The sequence below is a fragment of the Mytilus trossulus genome, chromosome 14 (genome assembly GCF_036588685.1).
Source record: "Mytilus trossulus isolate FHL-02 chromosome 14, PNRI_Mtr1.1.1.hap1, whole genome shotgun sequence".
In the NCBI taxonomy this organism is placed as follows: Eukaryota; Metazoa; Mollusca; class Bivalvia; order Mytilida; family Mytilidae; genus Mytilus; species Mytilus trossulus.
The window spans coordinates 9,844,153-9,865,536 of record NC_086386.1 but is presented as its reverse complement, the minus strand read 5'-3'; the positions used below and the strand labels follow the sequence as shown (position 1 = coordinate 9,865,536).

Below are 21,384 nucleotides of genomic sequence, written 5' to 3'. Positions count from 1 at the left end.
TGATGTTAACCAACCATTGATATGTTTATCTTTCTAGGTAACAACATGCCTGACAACAGAGACACAAAGTTTGATGTAAACCAAACATTGATATGTTTTTCTTTCTAGGTAACATGCCAGACAACAGAGACACAGAGTTTGATGTTAACCAAACATTGATGTGTTTATCTTTGTAGGTAACATGCCAGACAACAGAGACACAGAGTTTGATGTGAACCAACCATTGATTTGTTTATCTTTGTAGGTAACATGCCTGACAACAGAGACACAGAGTTTGATGTTAACCAACCATTGATGTGTTTATCTTTGTAGGTAACATGCCAGACAACAGAGACACAGAGTTTGATGTTAACCAACCATTGATATGTTTATCTTTCTAGGTAACATGCCAGACAACAGAGACACAGAGTTTGATGTTAACCAACCATTGATATGTTTATCTTTCTAGGTAACATGCCTGACAACAGAGACACAGAGTTGGATGTTAACCAAACATTGATGTGTTTATCTTTCTAGGTAACATGCCTGACAACAGAGACACAGAGTTGGATGTTAACCAAACATTGATTTGTTTATCTTTCTAGGTAACATGCCTGACAACAGAGACACAGAGTTTGATGTTAACCAAACATTGATGTGTTTATCTTTCTAGGTAACATGCCAGACAACAGAGACACAGAGTTTGATGTAAACCAAACATTGATATGTTTATCTTTTTAGGTAACATGCCAGACAACAGAGACACAGAGTTTGATGTTAACCAACCATTGATATGTTTGTCTTTCTAGGTAACATGCCAGACAACAGAGACACAGAGTTTGATGTGAACCAACCATTGATATGTTTATCTTTGTAGGTAACATGCCAGACAACAGAGACACAGAGTTTGATGTTAACCAACCATTGATATGTTTATCTTTTTAGGTAACATGCCAGACAACAGAGACACAGAGTTTGATGTAAACCAAACATTGATGTGTTTATCTTTCTAGGTAACATGCCTGACAACAGAGACACAGAGTTTGATGTGAACCAACCATTGATATGTTTATCTTTGTAGGTAACATGCCAGACAACAGAGACACAGAGTTTGATGTTAACCAACCATTGATGTGTTTATCTTTCTAGGTAACATGCCTGACAACAGAGACACAGAGTTTGATGTGAACCAACCATTGATATGTTTATCTTTGTAGGTAACATGCCAGACAACAGAGACACAGAGTTTGATGTTAACCAACCATTGATATGTTTATCTTTCTAGGTAACATGCCTGACAACAGAGACACAGAGTTTGATGTTAACCAAACATTGATATATTTATCTTTGTAGGTAACATGCCAGACAACAGAGACACAGAGTTTGATGTAAACCAACCATTGATATGTTTATCTTTCTAGGTAACATGCCTGACAACAGAGACACAGAGTTTGATGTTAACCAACCATTGATATGTTTGTCTTTGTAGGTAACATGCCTGACAACAGAGACACAAAGTTTGATGTTAACCAACCATTGATGTGTTTATCTTTGTAGGTAACAACATGCCTGACAACAGAGACACAAAGTTTGATGTTAACCAAACATTGATATATTTATCTTTGTAGGTAACATGCCAGACAACAGAGACACAGAGTTTGATGTGAACCAACCATTGATATGTTTATCTTTCTAGGTAACAACATGCCTGACAACAGAGACACAGAGTTTGATGTTAACCAAACATTGATATGTTTATCTTTGTAGGTAACATGCCTGACAACAGAGACACAGAGTTTGATGTAAACCAAACATTGATATGTTTATCTTTCTAGGTAACATGCCAGACAACAGAGACACAGAGTTTGATGTTAACCAACCATTGATGTGTTTATCTTTCTAGGTAACAACATGCCTGACAACAGAGACACAGAGTTTGATGTTAACCAACCATTGATGTGTTTATCTTTGTAGGTAACAACATGCCTGACAACAGAGACACAGAGTTTGATGTTAACCAACCATTGATATGTTTGTCTTTGTAGGTAACATGCCAGACAACAGAGACACAGAGTTTGATGTTAACCAACCATTGATGTGTTTATCTTTCTAGGTAACAACATGCCTGACAACAGAGACACAGAGTTTGATGTTAACCAACCATTGATGTGTTTATCTTTGTAGGTAACAACATGCCTGACAACAGAGACACAGAGTTTGATGTGAACCAACCATTGATATGTTTGTCTTTGTAGGTAACATGCCTGACAACAGAGACACAGAGTTTGATGTTAACCAACCATTGATATGTTTATCTTTGTAGGTAACATGCCTGACAACAGAGACACAGAGTTTGATGTTAACCAACCATTGATGTGTTTATCTTTCTAGGTAACAACATGCCTGACAACAGAGACACAGAGTTTGATGTTAACCAACCATTGATGTGTTTATCTTTCTAGGTAACAACATGCCTGACAACAGAGACACAAAGTTTGATGTTAATCAACCATTGATGTGTTTATCTTTGTAGGTAACATGCCTGACAACAGAGACACAGAGTTTGATGTAAACCAAACATTGATATGTTTATCTTTGTAGGTAACATGCCAGACAACAGAGACACAGAGTTTGATGTAAACCAAACATTGATATGATTATCTTTCTAGGTAACATGCCTGACAACAGAGACACAGAGTTTGATGTTAACCAACCATTGATATGTTTGTCTTTGTAGGTAACATGCCAGACAACAGAGACACAGAGTTTGATGTTAACCAACCATTGATGTGTTTATCTTTGTAGGTAACAACATGCCTGACAACAGAGACACAAAGTTTGATGTTAATCAACCATTGATGTGTTTATCTTTGTAGGTAACATGCCTGACAACAGAGACACAGAGTTTGATGTTAACCAACCATTGATGTGTTTATCTTTCTAGGTAACATGCCAGACAACAGAGACACAGAGTTTGATGTTAACCAACCATTGATATGTTTATCTTTGTAGGTAACATGCCAGACAACAGAGACACAGAGTTTGATGTAAACCAAACATTGATATGATTATCTTTCTAGGTAACATGCCTGACAACAGAGACACAGAGTTTGATGTTAACCAACCATTGATATGTTTGTCTTTGTAGGTAACATGCCAGACAACAGAGACACAGAGTTTGATGTTAACCAACCATTGATATGTTTATCTTTCTAGGTAACATGCCTGACAACAGAGACACAGAGTTTGATGTTAACCAACCATTGATGTGTTTATCTTTGTAGGTAACAACATGCCTGACAACAGAGACACAAAGTTTGATGTAAACCAACCATTGATATGTTTATCTTTCTAGGTAACATGCCTGACAACAGAGACACAGAGTTTGATGTTAACCAACCATTGATATGTTTATCTTTCTAGGTAACATGCCTGACAACAGAGACACAAAGTTTGATGTAAACCAAACATTGATATGTTTATCTTTATAGGTAACATGCCAGACAACAGAGACACAGAGTTTGATGTAAACCAAACATTGATATGTTTATCTTTCTAGGTAACATGCCAGACAACAGAGACACAGAGTTTGATGTTCAGATACAGGAGAGTATTGGTACACTACAGGAGATCAGAACAAACATGGCCCAGGATGTGGTTATACTATACAACCCTGAGGATATACCTTCTAAAGAGAAAGAAGGACAGATGGTGGATCCTAGGAAAATACATGAAGACTTGAAAAAAATTGGATTCAACTGGTAAATCAATTAGAGGCCTTTTATAGCTGACTATGCGGTGTGGGCTTTGCTCATTGTTGAAGGCTTTACGGTGACCTATAGTTGTTAATTTCTGTGTCATTTGGTCTTTTGTTGAGAGTTGTCTCATTGGCAATCACACCATATCTTCTTTTTTTATATATATGAAAAAAGGTTATTAAATTGAGTAAAAAAACAAACAAAATAAGAAGGTTCATTTGTGTGGTCCTGTGACATATTGTAATAGTTAGACATAGGTATTACACTTCAAACTACAAATGTTCTAGAATGCTCTACTTGCATAAAGCATCAATATCTTATTCAATATTTACCTAGGGTTAGAACAATTTTTATTGGGGAGTTTCATGCACTTTATGAAACCTTATATGTGTTGTCATTGTATTAAATCCATACCCAATTACTCTTGGTGAAGTAGGTTGATTCAGTTCCTTAGTAAAAGAGGGGTAAAATATACCAAAAATAAACTGACAACGCCATGGCAAAAAAAAAAAGAAAAAGAAAAACATACTAATAATACATTTTAAAAGACATCATAAAGAACTAAATACTAAGCATCTTACTATACATGATAGGTCAACAATATGGGGAAAGGTTGAGAGACAGCATATGTTCTCAACCTCATTCTCAGTGGTAAATTTTGTTCGGTGTTTAGGTCATGAGGCATCAGTTTAGTTTCAATGTACTGTACTACTGAAGGCTAACCAACAAATTAGATTTTAATTTCCTAAATATTCTGTGCATAAAAGCATCAAACGCTCTCTCCCATTTTCACAATATGTGTTGGAAGTGATGATGCCTACATTTTTGTCATGTGTTAATGAAAGTCACATAACTGATATAACTAACTACATGCTGTTATTTGACTAAAATCATAAATATGTAAAAAAAAATAACAATTTCAATTAAAATTGTCTCAAAAATTCAAAGTACACTTCTGAAGATAAAGATATTCCAGATCATTTCACAAATATCTGCTTGCTTTTACTTTTGGAACAAAAAAGCTAGATAGATCTTTCTAAAGCATAGAAATGTCCAAGGAACTTAAATTTCTAGTAAATGTCTACAATTTCAACCATGTTTATCTCTTAAAGTAGCACATGGTGGTATGTTTTTTATGACATGACATGCCTGTGTGAAAAATAACTTGTATGCAAACTTTCATATAAAAATCACCCATGGGATGAAATCTCTATTGTATGCCTTTGTTTATAAATGGTACCTGGTTGGTTGTATAGTATAGTATGAAATATTCATCTTTCCATTTAATACAGCTATTGTTTATTTCAGTTGGTTCTCTGAAGATATGGAAAACGCCACAGAACTTGAGATTGCAGTAGCTATCATGAATGCTAAGGTACTTTCTCTCACATTCATAAGAATCTACAATAAATTATCTAAAAAAAAAAAATAGATAAAGTCTCTGCATATTCCTGATACCAGATTTGTTGCTTACTCATTTTTAAAACACAAACGATGAAAATGAACAAAGTATAACGTTTATAAACTCTTTGTTAAAAAACTTCTAACTGTAAAAAATATAAGGGCATACACTACAGGCAAGGGGACACATTCTACTGAATCCACACAGCACGAGACTAGTAACAAACCCGTTCCTCTGTCATTACATTTGTACCTGTATTTTCTTGCAGATCCTTTATTCAATAATAAATCATGAAAACTGCAAATTAATTCAATGATAGAATATCTTGGACTTTAATTGCATATCAACAATACTTTTACTGACCTATGCATATTTGTGTCGTCTGCTAACAAGTGTAAATGGCAATTTTGAATATATAATGGAGAGCATTTATGTACAAAACAAATAAAATAACACTAAATATTGTATTTGTTTTTTGTATATTGATCAAGTCTGCATGAAAACAATTTTCCACGTTTTCAAATAAAAATGAATTACTTTTAAAAAATAGTTTATAAAAAAGAAAATCCATTTAATAAAAGAAATAACTATGCTTTATCTTTTGTAGGTGGTAGTAGTATGTATGTCAGAAAGATTTACAAGTTATCAAAAATGTCGTCAGATGTTCTTGTATGCTTTAGAACAGTTAAACAAACCGTTTGCTGTAGCTGTCATGGATGAATCACAAGAGTGGCAGCAAACTGATGTAGGATTCAAGATTGGAAATCCAGTGAGTACAAATAAAATATGTCAATTAAGGCAATACTGTGGATTTATTATTATTCGTTGGATACCAGTTTTAGTTGATTTCGTGGGAACAGACATACCACAAAATTGAATCTTCAACAAATACCAAATTTTCTATAGGCTTGTATGCAAATTTCTCCAAAACCACAAAATTAAAGTTTTCCTCAATCCACGAAAATTGGCATCCACGAAAAAATAAATGAATCCACAGTTGTAGTATACCCGTGTTCAGAAGTCATAAATCAATTGACAGAAAACAAATCTGGTTGACAAGCTAAAACTGAAGGAAGCACATCAACTATCAGAGGGCTATAATCCAGAAAAGTCAGATTGATTGATCTTTGAATTACGCTGACTTAGCACAAACAGCCTACCAATCCTACACTGTTTAGTACCTTTTAAAATCAAATCTAGAGTCGGTCCGGATAATTCCGTACACTTTCGGTCTTAAATGAATATAATTTGGTTCCCTGTTTGATACTACAATGTTCATGAAGGAAACCGGTAACTAGATCATTCGTAGATTGTAGACGTGTATGACTTTTTCTTAAGCAATCAACAACAAATACCGAGAATGACCAAATGGAACTGAAAAGTCACAGTGGGTAAATACATACGCATGTTGTGTATTTCCGTACACCATGATGTGTAATTCCGTACAATTATTACATGATATAATTCAATATACGGTTTCTCTTTGGAAAGAGGTGATATCAGCTTTCCTGATTTTTTTTAAATAGAACTTTTTCCAAAACTGAATCGGCAGTGAATATGTCATTGGATAAAATTAAAAGCTTTATTGCATATTATATATAAATTAAAAAAATACAGGCATGGAATTGGATCATACTTTTTACCATGTTTTTTTAAAAGTTAAATCAACTTTGTTGACCTTCAGTTGTTAACTTTGAGCGTGATTTATCACCTTAAGTCTCTCTCGTTGGCAGTAAAACTGCGACATACTCTTATTTTATATATATATAAATAAATATGCGGTATTCTTATTATTTTTATTTTCTCAATTTATTTTTATGATTTAAGTCCATTCTCTTTTCAACCAAAACAAATCATCATGAGGTATGACTGAGTTATGCCAACGTTAGCCGTCTCCTATATTTATTTTTATGATGCAGTCACTTGTGGCTTCAATAAATGAGCTGTATGCATGATAGATATGTTGGATATAAGACAATACGGCAGCAACCCTAATACAGGTTACAAGTACATCCATATAGCCATTCTTCCTATAGATCCTGACAATTTCAAAGAAGAAAAATATCAGACTTGTTGTGCTGGGTGACAGAAATGATATATATGTAAATGAGACAACCCAGCGACAGCAAATTAAATCAAGCAAGACGTCGTAACTAGATACATGTTTCCAGTGGCAAGAGGATAATTTCAGCACGAATCACTAAAGTTTCTTAAGACACATACAGCGTGCAATATTATAAAGCAGAATCTAAATACCATATGATAACATACCAATCTACATATATTACAAACTTTCGTAAAGGCTGTAAGTTATATGTAATTGATTAACTGACTGTTAGAATGCAGAATTAAAAAAGTTGAATATTGGTTTTAATTATATCTCATAGAGTGAATATGTAAACATGATAAATAACAAGAAAATTTAAGTCATTCACATTTCTAGTTTTGTCATTATAGACAAATGTGACACAAGAAACCTACACCTTCGACTTTTCGAGCTTCATCTAGCAAACCTTGCATAAAACTGGGCATGCATTTATCATGAAAAAAATGTTTGCATTTGTTACATTGGACCCATTCCGAGTTTTCTACCATTTTGTTTTCTTTTTTCTTGCAAATGAAACATGGTTTAATTAACTTGTTTGGTATACATTTTGTTTGGCCTAAAACCTTTAAACCTTTCTTTTTCATTTCTCTCTCTTTTTGTCGGGCATTTTTTTCATTTTCATTTTGTAGTTTCATTTCCTTTTCCCTTCTTTTACTCTCTAAGATTTCATCGCTTGTGAGAATTCGGTGAGAAGTTATTTTTCTTTTCGACCTAGATTTACTTGACGAGACTTGAGGTGCTGGTAGACTAAATATGTCTTCAATGCTGGAAGATAACGTGGGATTATCTACCGTTATGTTTTCTATTTCTACGGTAAGAAACCCATTATCATCGGTGACTGCTGGGATTTCACCACGTAAGACGGAAAGTGTCAGTTCTTCTGATGTTAAAATTCGTGCATCATCCGAAGTTTGAATGTGTGTACCATTATCAGATAAAGTTATGGTGTCAATTGTCACGTCAGACATTGTGCTTGAACCTTGAATAATGGATGATAAAACCATGGCACTTGAAGTAACGGGATGAGTTGGACTGATTTGTGAACTGAATCCACTGTGAGGACTGACACTCGTTGTTGGAAGGACCGGTAGAACTTCATTAGGAGAAGAGTTGGAGATTGTAACGCTGATTGGAGTCAATGAAACTGTACGTTCAGACATGGATTGCTCTATATGATCATGATCATAAGACGTACCAGTTTCCTGATTCTGGTCACTATCAAGATCTTGAACTTCATTTAGATCTTTTGACGAGTTCTGCTGCAAGTTTTCGTTTGAACTAGTATATGTGATTGCAGCATTGGCTTCGCTTGAAGTAGATGGGGTGATTTTAACTGCAGAGGTGAAGGATAGATTGTCAAATGGTTGTGAAGGAGCAAATGCCTCTTTGGGAATCATATCTTTGTTTATTGGGTAAATCCCACATTTACGAAAACCACTTGTAATATTAGTAGGTGTGAAAGCTTTATCATACGCTCTGCGAAAAAGCCCGGGCCAATTCCATTTAGTGACTGAATTATTAGGACTAAGAGTCATGAATTCGGAACAGATCCCATGATAATGCCTGATCAAAGGGCTGAATACAGTCTTATCTAGTGGACACAGCCAATGGGTAGTCTGTGGAGGAAACGTGAACAGTTCTATACCGTTCTCTCGTGCGACCTCGATCAAATCTAGAGTCTTGTGTGATGAATGCGAGTCCAATATTATAATCTGTGGTCTTTCAGGACCACAAAATCTTAAAAAATGGTCCCTAAACCATGTTTCACTCAACACGTCCTCCATCCATGCTCGTTCTTGGTAAGTGTATTTTGTATCAGGGACACCTTCTGAAACATTAAATGCATTAAGACTTTTGGATGTTTTTCCTCTGACAATGACCATTGGTGGTATGTTTTGGCCAGCTGCATTAATGCAACCTAAAACTGAGAGACTTTCACGGCAGTCACCAACTCTACCCGGGATATTTTTGGAACCAGTTTCTGCTAACACTCTCTCCGGTTTATGTGTCAATGGAACGCTGGTTTCGTCCATATTCCATATACGTGAAGGAATATCTTGTATTCCAAGTCTCTGAAATAAGCATTCACTTTTACAGGATTGAGCATTTTTGATCTTACAGTTTGAAGTGCTAACGGAGAGCGAAGAGAAAGGTCTTGGTGCCGAGATAAAAATCCCGATAGCCAATCCTTTCCAGGAATACGGTGTGCTTATCTTGTTGCTACGGATGAGGCGGGCAATTTTGACTTTTAGCAATCTCCGAGTAATTCCAAAACCTTGTTTTGCAGCATTTTTTTATTTTTTCAACAATTTTCCTTTCGACTTCAAATGAAAGAACAGTTGGTCTACCTGGTTTAGCACCATCATCGACTTTCCCAGCAATATGATCGTGAATAGTCATTACAGGAACTCCATATTTCATGGAAGATTTTCTTAATGACATATTGTTGTGTTTGACATCATTTACAGCTTTTTGTAAAGTTTCAGTGGTATAGCTTTTACGTTTTTTGGGAGTTTTCCTTTTTTTTGGCATAACTGAAAAAAAGAGAAGACAAAAGTTGAAGAAATTTTTAAATATTTTATTATTACAATTATATCAAAGAAAAGTATGTTTAGTCAGACCAGGACTGGTATTCAAACTCATCAATTGTTTTTAAAAGTGTCCTCAAATTTTCAAGATACGGATGTAATCCTACAGGTAAGTTTGATAATTGATGATGATGAACCAAACTTCGCACTAAATAAGTCAATGGTAGTTCTCCTACTTCATATGAGGATAACCATTTTTTAACAACATTCAATACAATATTTCCAATGGTATTATCGGAAAGTAAATGTACAATGCAATCAACCACAAAGCATTGCTTGTCTTCATGAAACATTGGCATGTCTAGTTTCATAAGCTGCCATGCATTTAGCGAGGAGTAGTTGTTATGTATACCAATCTCTCTGTTCATTAAACATGTGACAACTGAATGTTGATTCATAACTGAAAAATATCAAGAATGTTTTCCTTTTTTAGCTCACCTGACCTGAAAGGTCAAGTGAGCTTTTCTCATCACTTGGCGTCCGTCGTCCGTCGTCCTGCGTCCGTCGTCCGTCGTCCGTAAACTTTTACAAAAATCTTCTCCTCTGAAACTACTGGGCCAAATTTAACCAAACTTGGTCATAATCATCATTGGGGTATCTAGTTTAAAAAATGTGTCCGGTGACCCCGCCAATCAACCAAGATGGCTGCCATGGCTAAAAATAGAACATAGGGGTAAAATGCAGTTTTTGGCTTATAACTCAAAAACCAAAGCATTTAGAGCAAATCTGACATGGGATAAAATTGTTTATCAGGTCAAGATCTATCTGCCCTGAAATTTTCAGATGAATCTGACAACCCGTTGTTAGGTTGCTGCCCCTGAATTGGTTATTTTAAGGAAATTTGGCAGTTTTTGGTTATTATCTGGAATACTATTATAGATAGAGATAAACTGTAAACAGCAATAATGTACAGCAAAGTAAAACCTACAAATAAGTCAACATGACCAAAATTGTCAGTCAACCCCTTAAGGAGTTATTGCCCTTTATAGTCAATTTTTAACAATTTTTCGTCAGTTTTTGTAACTTGTACAAAAATCTTCTTCTCTGAAACTACATGGCCAAAGTAAACCAAACTTGGCCATAATTATCATTGTGGTATATAGTTTAAAAAATGTGTCCGATGACACCACCTTCCAAACAAAATGGCTGACATGTCTAAAATTAGAACATAGTGGTAAAATGCAGTTTTTGATTTATATCTTTAAAACTAAGACATTTAGGGCAAATCTTTCAAGATTTAAATGTCAATCAGAAAAAGATCTATCCCCTCGCAAATTTTCAGATGAATCTTATAACTCGTTGTTGGGTTGCTGCCCTAAAATTGGTAATTTTAAGGAAATTTCGCAGTTTTTGGTTATTATCTTGAATACTATTATAGATAGAGATAAATTGTAAACAGCAATTTCGTTCAGCAAAGTAAGATCTACAAATAAGTCAAAAATGATAAAAATTGTAAGAGTACCCCTTAAGGAGTCATTGCCCTTTATAGTCAATTTTGAACAACTTTTCGTCATTTTTGTAACTTGAAATCTTCTTTTCTAAAATTATGGGCCTTATTAAACTAAATGTGGCCACAATCATTACTATGGTATCTATTTAAAAAAAGTGTCTAATGACCCCACCTACTAACCAAGATGATTGACATCAGTAAATACAGTAACAGGTGAGCGACACAGGCTCTTGAGAGCCTCTAGTTACAATTTATTTCGTTTTACGAATATTGTTGATGCCAGTTAACTTTGTATCTTTTTTAATTTGCTTCTCTTATTTCAATTATATTTTAATTGATAGACAAGTACAGAAATCGTTCATCGCCTTTCACACTTCATCCGCCTATAACTATATGTACAGGGTCAAATTTTGTAACGTCATTTGTGAAATAAACGTGACAACGTGAAGATAGTGTCTGTCATTTATGTTTATTTTTTTGCGTAATGTTTACTGGTAAAAGCAAAGGTTAGTTATATATAACGTTTCATTTTATAACATGCTATTTCATATATCTGAAAATTGAAGTGTACGATATTAGACTACTTGCATTTTAATGTAAAATATCACATAGGGTAATACTGTACACAAACTCTTAGGCATATTTTTAGGAAACGTCTTCACAAATACTACATAAAACAGTATGTGTCAATTGTAAAATATTCAGGGCATTCATTTGCCATCAATTTTCTTAAATTTAGATGCAAGTAAAAACATCTTACCTTAAATTGTCGAAACTTGGTTACTAGCAAAATCTGGTGACTTTTTCGACAAGACTTGCTTTAAAAAAAAACCACGAACCAAACTTTCCGACCAATCGCGATGCGTATATATTCTATGGCCATTTTAACTTTAAAGCTTAAAAAAATAAGGTCGTAAATATTTAATTACCTATATACAACGCCAAAACACACTTTATTAATCTTATTTATTATAAAAACAGCAGAAAACCAATGTGTACGGTATTTACCCGACTGTACGAAATTACCCGGACCGACTCTATATGTTTTTTTGCTTTGTAAAATTAATGATGATGAACACTCTGAACATGGATGACTTGGATGGAGAGTTGTCCTGTTTGGCACTCATACCACATCTTCTTATATTTATATGCAGTAAGTAGTAGTTCCTTGAGTAAGTAATACATAAAAAAGAGCTGAAGCAGACTACAAACATTTTTTTATTTGATTTATTGTTTTGTAGAGAATGGCAATGATCAAGAGTGTTAAAAGATACGAGAAAAAAATGGAAGATCTCATAGATATCATCAAGAATCATATACTGGATATTGAAAAGGTAAACATGTCATAGATATCATCATAAATTTTCAAAGAAGAAAAGCAAGTTTATGAAATGATAGTGGTCACAAAATCTATTTGTTTCTGTTTGTAGACATTGATATCCAAATATCAAGTTTTTTTTTAGTGTTTTAGTCCTATTGAAATTTACACAATGATCCTTACCAGTAAAGGAGTATATAGAACAAAAATTGCACTAAAAATGATGTTTTCCCTAAACTGGACTGAGACTTATTCTTTGTATCTCTGATTTTTATGGTGTATATCAGTATCTATAGTTTTTGTCTCACCTTGAGGGAGTCAAAAAGTGAGACATAGGTATGCTGTTTCCGGCGTCTGCAACGGGGGCGTCAACAATGTATTAGTTTGTGATTAGGTCTAGTTTATGGTGAACCACAAATGGTAGGTCAATCATATTTGGTATGCAGTTGTATAAGCATTGGCACATCTCATTTCCATGGAGATAATTGGGCCCTGCCCCCTCATTCATGGTCTATTGACTTCAAAACTTTTGCTGATTTTACATGTATTAGTTTGTGATGAGGTCAGTTTATTGGGAACCACAAGTGGTAGGTCAATGGTATTTGGTATGCAGTTGTATAAGCATCGACATATCTCAGTTCCATGGAGATAATTTAGCTCTGCCCACTTAGGCATGGTCTATTGAGTTTGAATCTTTTGCTTATTTTACATGTATTAGTTTGTGATTAGGTCAGTTTAAGGGGAAACATAACCGTAAGGTCAATGATATTTGGTATGTATTTGTGTAAGCATCAGCATATCTCATTTCAATTGAGATAATTTGGCTCTGCCCCCTTTGTTATGGTCATTGACTTCAAAACTTTTGCTTATTTTACATAGTTTGTGATGAGGTCAGTTTATTGGGAACCACAAATGGTAGGTCAATGGTATTTGGTATGCAGTTGTGTAAGCATCGGCATATCTCAGTTCCATGGAGATAATTTAGCTCTGTCCCCTTAGGCATGGTCTATTGAGTTATAAACCTTTTGCTTATTTTACATGTATTAGTTTGTGATTAGATCAGTTTATAGGGAAAAACAAGTGGAAGGTCAATGATATTTGGTATGTAGTTGACGTGTAAACATCGGCATATCTTGTTTCCATGGAGATAATTTGGCTCCACCCCCTAAGTCATGGTCTGTTGACTTTGAAAATTTTTCTGAGTTATCATGTATTAGTTTGTGATAGGTCAATTCAAGGAGAACCATTAGTGGTAGGTCAATGTTAATTGGTATTCCGTTGTATAGCATTGGCACATCTCATTTCCATGGAGAATATTTGGCCTCACCCCTCAATGGCAGTCTAATGACCTTGAAACTTATCTTAGTTTACATGCATTAGTTTGTGATTAGAACTGCTAATGAAAAACTTTGGATGTTATTTTATAGTTATGAGACTTTAACAGTCAGATTTAAGATAGTTTGTTTATATAGAGGACACTAGAACAACTGTAATGGTCTTCTTGTATCACTCTGCCCAGCTTTTCATAAGCATGTCAAGGTTTTGTGGTGTAAATTATGCTTAACATGGCAATAATGACTTTCATCTGTGACTAATCACAAAGTTAGGGTTTGATCCAACATTAAGAAGATTAAGTTTAACACAAACTTATTGAGAATTCATCCTCTTCCAGTTTGCTGGTGACTAACTGTTTTGTCTTTCATGAAAAGCACACTACTATGATAAGATAGATTGATAATCAGGTATTGTAAGGTGAACATCCATCTGTCAGACAGGCAGTGGATTTACTGTAGTGTAGCCCATAATTAATATAATATTAAATCATATTGAAAGTAATACCGTTACTTAAGGGTTGCATTCTAATGTTCATATATGACTAGGGGGGTAACTGTTAATGAAAACTCCATGATTGCCTAATATAAAAAAGAAGATGTGGTATGATTGCCAATGAGACAACTATCCACAAAAAAAACAGTATAAGAAATAGATCATTAATTATGATAATTGAATAAGTAGACAGCTCTCTCACATGCAAAAAACCCTAACTTTAAAAATATATAGGCATACACTACAGGCATGGGGACACATTCTACTGAATCCACACAGCACGAGTAACAAACCCGATTGCCGATGAGACAACTATCCACAAATGACCAGTATAAGAAATAGATCATTAATTATGATAATTGAATAAGTAAACCCTAACTTTAAAAATATAATGGCATACACTACAGGCACGGGGACACATAAGCATATTTTCATAAATAGAATTATTGCCTAACTAAATAATTACATGTTTTTTATTCAAACATTTTATATACTTACAGAATACCATGACCAAACCAGCAATATTTATAAGTTACTGCTGGGCCAATTCTCATGAGGCTTGCAGTGTTACTACACAGGCCAAAGAAGGATCTCTAGGACATGGTGATCCCAGAGCTATCAAGAAACACATTGAGAAAGCTGGTCTACCTTGCTGGTTAGATATCGAACAGATGGGCAAGGTAAAATTACGTTTTTTTGAATATTTTGATTTTAGTGTTTACTAGACTTAAGTTTCCGTAAATATTTGAAGTCTTGTATAGTATTCGCTTGTCAAACTGTAAGTCAGTAAAATAGGCATCAAAACGTCCATTAATTAGATAAGTGTAAAAGGTATTTTCAAAATACATGTATGTACTAATATTATAGTTAAATTGTCATCAACAGAATTGGTTATCGAGTTGCCAGAGTTCAAAGTTCAGTTTGAGTATGGTAGTTTTAGTAATGAGCTTCAAAAACACCATTTATGAGTTAAAATAGTGTAAACAATATTTACGAAATACATGTATTTAGTAATATATAGTTAAATCAGCATCAAAAGAATGGGTTATCCAGTTGCCAGAGTTCAAAGTTCAGATTGAGTAGTTTGAAAACAAACTCATTTTGTACACATAGAAGTACTTCATAATCATATTGTGTAAAATCATTAATATATATGATTGTCAGAGGCTAGCTTGGAATAATCAATATAAAAATGGTTAACTTTTACAAATTGTGACTTGGATGGAGAGTTGTCTCATTGGCACTCAGACCACATCTTCTTATATCTATGAAAAACAAAAGTGATACAAAAAAATAAGATTTTGTACAATTGATTTATTCTGTTCCTATAAAAGATTTTTAGTTGTGCTATTTTACAAGTATTTTGTATAATTTTGTATATTAGTTTGGTATTTTATCAGTTTATTGTATAATTTTGTATATTAGTTTGGTATTTTATCAGTTTATTGTATAATTTTGTATATTTGTTTGGTATTTTATCAGTTTATTGTATAATTTTGTATATTAGTTTGGTATTTTATCAGTTTATTGTATAATTTTGTATATTAGTTTGGTATTTTATCAGTTTATTGTATAATTTTGTATATTTGTTTGGTATTTTATCAGTTTATTGTATAATTTTGTATATTAGTTTGGTATTTTATCAGTTTATTGTATAATTTTGTATTTTAGTTTGGTATTTACCAAGATATCACTATTGGATTACAGAATTCTAAAGTTCTAGTTGTCTGTGTCTCTGATGAGGTGAGAATAGATACACTATAACAATTCATTAGATTGCTGTCATCATTTCAACGTGTTAATATTTAACGCTCAAGGGGTAAAAATTAGATTGTAAAGATTACAACAAATTTTAAAAGGATATGAAATAATTTTAATTGATGGTTTTATTGTCTTTGTCTGAATGTGAGACACAATGTTTACTAATTAGCGACAGCACAACATTACTATTTGTTTAAAGCATTACAGTCAGAAGATAAAATACAGAGACACTTTATACCTTAAATTTAACTGTCATTTGTCCATTTTCATTGACTTCATTTTCCATGTTCAGCAACTACTTGAAAAAAAATTCCTGAGAAAAAAAAATCATCTGAAATACTTATTTATTAATTTTAGTAATCAGGTAACAATATATAAACAAGGAATTATTTGAATCTAGAATAATTTTGAATTCTGGAAAATAGATGAGAAATTAATGATGAAAACTAACCCAACTAAATAGGGTTAGCCATGCACACATGGCTTAGGGGGTTAGTTAGTTCATACTAAAATGATAGTGAAAGTAAAATTAACCTTAGCCATACTCACATGGCTAACCTTATTTAGTTGGGTTAGTTTTCACCATTCATTTCTAATCAATTTTCCATAATTCAAAATTATCCCAGATTCAAATAACTCCTTGTTTATATTAAATTTACAGATCTAACATTGTTGGGTTGATGTTTAGACGAGTTGTATATACACAATTATGTACACTGCCATGTATCACCATCATTTCAGATCACCAGCAATGCTGGTGATCTGATGGATAAATCTGTTGTAGAGTTGTCACTGACTCAGACGTACTTATATATATAGTATATAGCAACCTTGCAAGGTCAACTTGTATATCAAACAGGGTTCACTTAACCTCAATCTCATTTCATGGATCGGTAATCAAGTTGACCTTTGTTGACCGATTTTGTATATTTGATCAAAGTCCTGTTTGATTAGACATGTTCATAGTTAAAGTCCTGTTTGATTAGACATGTTCATAGTTAAAGTCCTGTTTGATTAGACATGTTCATAGTTAAAGTCCTGTTTGATTAGACATGTTCATAGTTAAAGTCCTGTTTGATTAGACATGTTCATAGTTAAAGTCCTGTTTGATTAGACATGTTCATAGTTTGATTTGAGACCTGTTTAATTAGAACGTGTTCAGAATGATATAAAATGATTGACATGTTCATAATAATAGCCTATACATATAACTACATGATTACCATAGATGTATTCAAAATCAGATCATGAATGACTAGGTGTATGTTTAGTGTAATATTGTTTATATATACTTGTAGTATCTGCAATCAGAAGCCTGTATGATGGAAGCCAGGTTTGGAGGTTATAATTTACATTTACCTTTGGTTGTGTGTGTGGTAGGCACAGGAAAAGATTGGAAAACATCAGAGGTTTGTGAACTTTTATAATAGATAGTTGTGTAGAATGTTAAGTTAATACTCAGAGTGAAATATGAATATCATAAACTTGAAAATTCAAAAACAAGGAATTGAAAAGCCTAAAAATCAGTTGTTTCTTCTTTAACCACTTGGCCACCAAGGCCCAACAATAAAATACACATGAAAGTTACAGTTTTCACTAATTTTATAGCAATCATTGATTGGATTGAATTAAAGTATACACACCCTTTTCATCATTAACAACTATTTTGACATGGCTTTTTTTGGTTTTTAGATTGCTTTAATGATACAGAAGCTTGGAGAGGGAGGAGCCACTGTTATTAAGATGCAGAGAGAAACTCCTGGTTGTTACGACAGAGTGTTAGAACAAGTCAAGACTTTTCTGAAACGTCCAGAAACAGAGAAACAGAAAAACATGAGAGAAAAACTAGAGAAAGCACAACAAAAACAGGAAAAGACCATGAAAGAAGAATTAGAAAAGACCCTTAAGCAGCAAGGAGACACAAAGTTCTCTTTCCAAGTAAATGTTCTTTTAATTCAATCTAAATCATTCTTTACAATCTTTACCCAAGATTTAGGATAAGACAAACTTGTCTATAATAAATTCAAAAACATTTTATTGTGATATCAATGATAGCAGCATACAAACAAATCTGCCAAAATTTTAAAATTTAAAGTTTTTATTTTTGCCTTATTCATTCTGTTGCAATTGTGCAAAATAATAATGATTCAAAAGTAAATGAATTAACAGTTTTATTTCTGAACTTTTTATGAATTTGCATATGTACATGTCCATTCACTAAAACCTGAATCTGAGACAACTCTTCTCGTAATAGATGTGTAGTGTTGTATTATTGTCAGTTTGACTTGTATTTTACAATTTAGCAATTAAAATATATATTATTGAAGTTTGAATCAAATATTTTGTTAAGCTTAAAATCATCTGAACTGATATAAAACTATTAAATAGTAAGACATTCAACTGATTCAAACACTCTTATCAATATATGACATTTAAATCATTCAATCACTCTGATGTCTTGACCAATATGTAAATATTATTATTGTACAAAACTGTTTAATGCATGCAAAATCTTCGATTAGAAGGAAATAAAGTTAATATATATTAAATAGTAAGACACTTAAGTCAAGTATAACTCAATTAACTTTTCTCCAAACCTCTTGAAATTGGTGTTGGTGCCAACATAAAAGGCTATCAATTAGATATCTGATGGTCCATAAATAGTTTAAATTAGTTTGTATTCAATTAATGAAAATTCAGAAATATTGGCATGCATTTTAAAATTTTATTTTTATGCCCCACCTACAATAGTAAACAAAGGAGTATAATGTTTTCTGGTCTGTGGGTCTGTTCGTTCGTCTGTTCGTTTGTGTTTGTTTGTTCCTCTATCCAGTTTCAGGTTAAAGTTTTTGGTCGTGGTAGTTTTTAGTGAAAATGAAGTCCAATCAACCTGTTACTTAGTATATATATTCCTTATGATATGATCTTTCTAATTTTAATGTCAAATTAGAGTTCTGACCCCAATTTCACAGTCCACTGAACAAAGAAAATGATAGTGCAAGTGGGGCATCCATGTACTAGGGACACATTCTTGTTTAGACTAATTTTAAATGCAATTTATTTTTGAGATATTGAGAAAAATCCAGTTTAATACATAGAAAAATTTCAATTTGAGTTTAAATGATTGCTATAATTTAACCCTGTGACATTGTTCGCAATAATAAATACATTGCAATAATTTCTGAATTTACAGTATCACAAAATATCTTTGTAGGAAGAGATAGAACTCATACAGAGAAAGTTCATGAGACACATTTCTAAAATAACCAGAACTGACGACTTAGAAAATGAGCTTCCAAAACTTATGGTGTTTGACTTTGTTAAAAAAGGTAAAATAATGCATATTATAAAATTGAGAATGGAAATGGAGAATGTGTCAAAGAGACAACAAATCAACCATAGAAAAAACAACAGCAGAAGGTCACCAACAGGTCTTCAATGTAGCGAAAAATTCCAGCACCCGGAGGCGTGTATCTTTGTGTTTTTAGTATCAGTGAAATGCTGAAGAAACATCATGTATTTTATTTCTAGATTTATATTAATTGTATAAAGATTAGATTATGTGGTATTCTTGACAATAAGACAACTCTTCACCAGATTCCAAAATGAAGTTGAATTATTGGACGTCAATGACTTACACAATTCTTTAAAGGCTTGGAATTGGTGCATGACACAAAACAAATCCACAAAATTGAATTGCAATATGCCTAGTTTAAAAAAGTGCCAAGCTAAGCCTGAATTTGAATGTTCTGTAAATTTCAGTTCCTGTTAAGAGGACAACCATATCTGAGAGGGAAAAAGACATGCAATCTCAGATGGATGGAGAGAGGCCTTCAACTGCACATTCACTTAGGGCCAGGACCAGTAAAATGTCACAGAGTAGAGATAAAATGAAGGTAGGTTTATATTTCATTCTCTTATGGCTAGGACAAGTATTATGTCACAAAGTAGAGATAAAATGAAGGTAGGTTTATATTTCATTCACTTTATAGGGCCAGGACCAGTAAAATGTCACAAAGTAGAGATAAAATGAAGGCAGGTTTATATTTCATTCACTAAGGGCTAGGACCAGTAAAATGTCACAAATCAGAGATAAAATGAAGGTAGTTTATATTTCATTCACTAAGGGCTAGGACCAGTAAAATGCCACAAATCAGAGATAAAATGAAGGTAGGTTTATATTTCATTCACTAAGGGCTAGGACCAGTAAAATGCCACAAAGTAGAGACAAAATGAAGGTAGGTTTATATTTCATTCACTTAGGGCCAGGACAAGTAAAATGTCACAAAGTAGAGATAAAATGAAGGTAGGTTGTATTTATATACCTGGAGTTCATTGAATATTGTCTAAAGTGTAGATTAAGACTTGCAGTCAAACAACTTTTGAGCATGATTATTGTACTCAGACACAGAAATCAACTAATCAAAATACTGGATTTGATGTTTAGGGCATAATTTGATACTCTGAGTACTGAGATAAGCTTTATGACTGATCATGGTTAATATAAGAGAATGGAGGATCAGAATTTAGGGCTAGAATAAGTAAAGTGTATCATATGGAGTCTATATCTCCTAGTTAATATGATTATCCACTGCTTGCATTGTCTTAGATGATTTAGATAGAGTATTGCATTTACAAGTATATCTTTTACATCACACAATAATAAAACCAGAATTCAAAAGCAATAACAAAAAGAAACCAGTAATCAACTGTTATGTACATGCCTAATTATCAGAAAGGTTGTAACCATAACTATAGCGGTATTCTGATGGTTAATTGATCTCTTAAGTTTTTGAGATACCTATATCAATGATTTTCACCACTGAGTTTAGCTTGTGTTAGATTTTTTTGGTGTGTACAAAAAATCTGCTTGTGATATCTCAAACCTTTCTTATGAAAAATTTGGTCTTATTTAAATTTATTGAAATTACTCTTTGCTGGCACTTTTTTCTATCCATTGTGAGGTCTTTTATCCACCATATATAATAGAACAATGAGTATAGTGTGACTGATGCTAGATGATTTACTATAAAAATATCACTACCCTAGAAGATAATATGTTTGACCTATTATTGTAGGCTGTAACATTAGAAGAATTGGAGGATGATTGGCAGGGAGAAGATTTCTGTATACGAGTTCTGTGTGAAGATGAACAGGTCAGTGAACTCAAACTAAATGGTGTACATCAATGTAT

The 21,384-nt window shown here is 33.2% G+C and overlaps 1 protein-coding gene across 1 annotated transcript in view; it reads left to right on the top strand.

The window, feature by feature from the left end:
* The window catches only part of LOC134697115 (uncharacterized), a 71,140-nt gene that overhangs the window by 30,284 nt on the left and 19,472 nt on the right, over positions 1 to 21,384 (top strand). The window contains exons 11-21 of the mRNA XM_063559158.1: positions 3,539 to 3,740; positions 5,046 to 5,112; positions 5,747 to 5,908; positions 12,526 to 12,618; positions 14,930 to 15,109; positions 16,101 to 16,172; positions 17,489 to 17,599; positions 17,883 to 18,128; positions 19,405 to 19,519; positions 19,953 to 20,086; positions 21,269 to 21,346. Of these exons, the coding sequence (XP_063415228.1) occupies positions 3,539 to 3,740; positions 5,046 to 5,112; positions 5,747 to 5,908; positions 12,526 to 12,618; positions 14,930 to 15,109; positions 16,101 to 16,172; positions 17,489 to 17,599; positions 17,883 to 18,128; positions 19,405 to 19,519; positions 19,953 to 20,086; positions 21,269 to 21,346 (1,460 nt within the window). The remainder of the gene's footprint in view (positions 1 to 3,538; positions 3,741 to 5,045; positions 5,113 to 5,746; positions 5,909 to 12,525; positions 12,619 to 14,929; positions 15,110 to 16,100; positions 16,173 to 17,488; positions 17,600 to 17,882; positions 18,129 to 19,404; positions 19,520 to 19,952; positions 20,087 to 21,268; positions 21,347 to 21,384) is intronic.